The following is a 4,035-nucleotide window of genomic DNA, read 5'->3' as shown; positions in this document are numbered from 1 at the left end:
CCACTCCGCCGTAGCCTCTTTTCTAAGGAGCTCTTAGCTTTAGAGCCCTGCATTGAACATGATGACACTGGGGGACTGCCCACAGCCTGAAGCACCAGAGCCTGTTGGAGTGGGGGGTAAGGTAAGTTTAATCCCCTTCCCTTTTCCCAACTCAGACCTAATGAGCATTTAACCCTTATAATGCAGGTTTTTGTTGTACTGTGCCTAGAGTTGGGCCTAAAACCCTTTGATAGGCTGTGGATGTGTATAGTAATAGGATTGTTGTTCTTCCCTAAAGCTGAACTTCAGGCAAGCAGTCAAATACACAGTGGAAATACATATAAGGGAGCAGTCTCAACTGACAAAGAATTTGTATGTCTGTCCATCCAGCTCTGAGATTTAGGCAAGGCTGTTGGTGTGCATGTGCCTGGCACAGTGATGCACTCGATGTGAGGCACATCACACTGTTTCTTTTATTTTTTGTTTTTTTTTGTTAGAGCTTTATGGAAATGTCACTCGTGGCATTTTATTAAAGGAGAACTATGTGGTCAGGGCTTTTCCCCATAGTTCTCCTTAGGGTAACAGGAGGACACAAACTAGCGTCCTCCCGTCACCCTAAGCTCAGTATACCGCGAGCTGCAGCTCGCGGTATACTGAGACGCCGGAGTGGATCCCGACATCGATGTCGAGATCCGCCCAGCTGCGTGAGTGACAGCTGGCTCTGCCTATCTAGAGGCAGAGCCAGCTGTACCCTCCCCCGTCCGTTCCGCCAGTCAGCGCTGTCGAATCGGATCGGGGAGGGGGGGAATCCATCCCCTCCCCTGTCACGGCAGAGAGCTGTCACAGGATCGAGAAGTGAGCGAACACCGGCATGTGTTCGCTCACCTCCCGATCTACTGAGCCGACCTGTGACAGTCTCACAGGTCGGCTAGAACTATGAGGTGAGTGAAAAGCACTCACCTCATATTTCTCCTTTAAGCTCTATGGGCACACCTTGGTGCAATGGTACGCAGTGCCCACTGAAGAGAAGGCAAATTGCTTTGTCTTGCGTTCAGGCTGCTCTGTAAAAAACACCCCGCGCAGCCCGAACGCATTGAGTGTGAACGGGCCCTTAACAATTGCATTTATTTATTTTTTATATCTGCCTGAAGTTCAGCTTTAAGAGCCATATTTTACATGAATAATGTGCTTTTGCATTTTTGTAGACAATCGAGCATTTCTGGAAAATAATATGTCACCTTATTTCCCTTTTGTTGCAGAATCGGGGTCGTCTGGCAGAGAAAAGAACCATCCCGCTTCCCCCGAGTCGAATACCTAAAAAGGAACCCTGCTCTGTCTTTTCCACGGGTGACGAAAGCCCTAAGGGAAATGGAGAGATCCAGACTCTAAAGCTGGAAGAAGATCTGCACATCAGTATCATGAAAAGAAGGTACATGTCCTAACGAGAGACTGCGTTTAATAAGCTCCTAGTGCCCCTGGGGTAGAGGCTTTGAACAGCCATCATGTGTGGGCTCATTTTGGCTGATCCCTCCCTCACGCTGGCAACATTTTTATGGAAACAGGATCTATTCGTGCCTCTCGGACAGCACCTGCTGCTATCACTGATCCCATCACAGCGTGAGACAGGGCAGCACAGCTCTGCTAATCTTGTAGAATTTGAGGGCGGGAGGATTTGTGCTCCGCACATACAAGTCTCTTTGACAGATGCCATATTGTAACCATGTTATGTGAATTCCAGGGTGCCCATAACTTTGTTGGCATCAAAGGACCCATGAACCTCACATATAAGCTGGTTTATATGAGAGAGGCTTAAATAATATTCATAGATCTATAGGTAAAAGTTTAAGAAACTCATCAGGACTAAAGATATTTGAGATAAGCTTTTTTCAGGCGGATGAGTTTGCTTCACACAGCTGACTTCCTGTTTGTTGTTTCCTTGCATGCAGAATTTCCCACTTTGGAATGACTCATATGAAAGAATAGATTTCATTCAACTGTGTAACAAATGTTATTCATAGTTCTCATTGTCTTTGTTAGTATTATCAAGAATATATTTTATAGGCATTGAGCATTACGGTTTTTCTTTGACACAGACTCCAGCCATTTTGAGGATTCTAAAGTGTTTTCCAGGCTAGTTAGATACAATCGTGCCAATGTGTTAGGTCTCTGTTGGGTCTGTGTTGGGTCATACTCTAAGTTCAACATGCCAGGTGCAGCTCCATGGAAAGCTTCCAGGGATCACCCCATCAGTTTAAGACATTACTGTCCTTCCTTCTGGAGGGTGGCTACTTTTGTTCCCCATGGTCCCTGTGTGTGTTGTAAAGTAACCCCCGCTCCCAGCTCGCTCCTGTGATGGACTACATTGAGATTGTGATGGACTAAATTGTATTGAGATTGTAGTCCATCACGGGAGGGAGCTTGGAGCGGTGACTACTTTGCAAAACACACAGGGACCATGGGGAACAAACGTGGCCACCCTCCAGAAGGAAGGGCAGTGTCGCCACTAATTCAGAGATTAATTGAGGATCTACAGCCGAGTGATACACAAAGTAAGATACATTTTTGTTGGTTAAGGTACTTGAATGCACTTTTAACATGTAACTCCTGAGTTTTAGTGTCACTTTAAGTTTGAATTAGGCCTGGTTCACACCTGGGCGTTTTACAACGCGTTCCTACGCACTGTAAAACGCTCAACATGTGAAAACCAATGATTGCCTATGGGTATGGTTTCCACCTGGGCGTTTTACAGCGCGTAGGAAAGCGCTGCAAAACGCCCTACGCTCAAAGAAGTACAGGAGCTTCTTTGGGGCGTATTTGCCGCGCGTATCCACTAGGATACAGCCGGATAGCCCTCGGAAACGCGCGTTTGTCACGCGTTTCTTTTACCGCATATCGCGGTAGAAACGCGCGGCAAACGCGCATATTCCGTACGCCTAGGTGTGAAACCAGCCTTAGTGTTTAACCTGAATTTATATTCTAGAGTGGAGATCAGTAGAAACCAGTTTTGCTTTTCAAGCTGTGCTCTGAGGCCAAAGCATGTGCTGAGCAATTGATTAGATAGCATAAGCTCAGTTTAATTGTAGTGTCAACTCTAAATTACTAGTTGGGGATTTTGTTCTTTGTCCCTTGCAATGCACCTTATAATACCATTCATGTATATAAAAGTAGTACAATGCAGAAAAATACCCGGTGATTCTTCCAGTCCTCTGCATGAAGACCCACTTCCTGTTCCTGTCTGACCATACTAAAAATGGAAGCAGGAATCACCTAGCAATGTCAGTTTGTGTCCCTGCTTCAAGCTCCAAGCTCCCTCCCGTGATGGACTACAATCTCAATACAATTTAGTCCATCACAATCTCAATGTAGTCCATCACAGGAGCGAGCTGGGAGCGGTGGCTACTTTACAACACACACAGGGACCATGGACTAAAAATAGAAGCAGAAATCACCTAGCAATGTCAGTTTGTGTCCCTGCTTCCTACCATGGAGCTGCAGGGTGCCATGCCCTGCATGTGGCGTGCTTGTTGTCCCATAGTCGGTTTACTGCTGACATGCTTTCCACCCAGCTCTTCCCAGCTTGATTAATAGCGGCTCTGGGACCTGTGATGTACTGCAGCATTGTTTTTGGTCTCTGCTGCTGACAGTCCCCAGTCTGTGTGTGTCTCAGAATCTAATTTCACTTTTTTTTCTAGGGGTTAAGCCTCACCAACTGCCCTTCCCTTGTAGGACTGCCAACATTGGCTACAGAGGCCTGTCGCTGGGTAGGGTGTGTGCCCATTCACACGTAGCTTCCATGTAGCTAGAAATATATTTTTTAAATATTTCATACCTTTCTAGTTGTTTCTTTGGAGCAGGCCTTCGGGTAGACCGCAAGCTACTCCGAACAATTTCAAAGTGAGTCTGTACAAGCCAGGCTTCTAATAATTTATCCTTTGTTAGGACAGATGGTGTTCAAATCTAGTTTACAACTGGTAAAAGAAAATCTGTCAGCACAGTGCAGTCAGGTTTAATTATAGTAAATTTAACTCCTCAGACCCCTTCTTAACATTGCATTGG

The 4,035-nt window shown here is 45.9% G+C and overlaps 1 protein-coding gene across 6 annotated transcripts in view; it reads left to right on the top strand.

Annotated features, from left to right (window-relative positions):
• The window catches only part of SAMD11 (sterile alpha motif domain containing 11), a 162,812-nt gene that overhangs the window by 53,562 nt on the left and 105,215 nt on the right, over positions 1-4,035 (top strand). For all 6 annotated transcript variants that reach the window (XR_001941295.1, XM_018557513.1, XM_018557512.1 and 3 more), the window contains exon 3: positions 1,239-1,408. Coding sequence is in view for 5 of the 6 variants with exons in the window: in XM_018557513.1 (XP_018413015.1) it covers positions 1,239-1,408 (170 nt within the window). In the remaining variant the exon portion in view is untranslated. The remainder of the gene's footprint in view (positions 1-1,238; positions 1,409-4,035) is intronic.

Source organism: Nanorana parkeri, unplaced genomic scaffold (genome assembly GCF_000935625.1).
Source record: "Nanorana parkeri isolate BGI_ZX_2015 unplaced genomic scaffold, ASM93562v1 scaffold287, whole genome shotgun sequence".
Taxonomy (NCBI): Eukaryota; Metazoa; Chordata; class Amphibia; order Anura; family Dicroglossidae; genus Nanorana; species Nanorana parkeri.
This window is presented reverse-complemented; position numbering and strand designations above follow the sequence as displayed.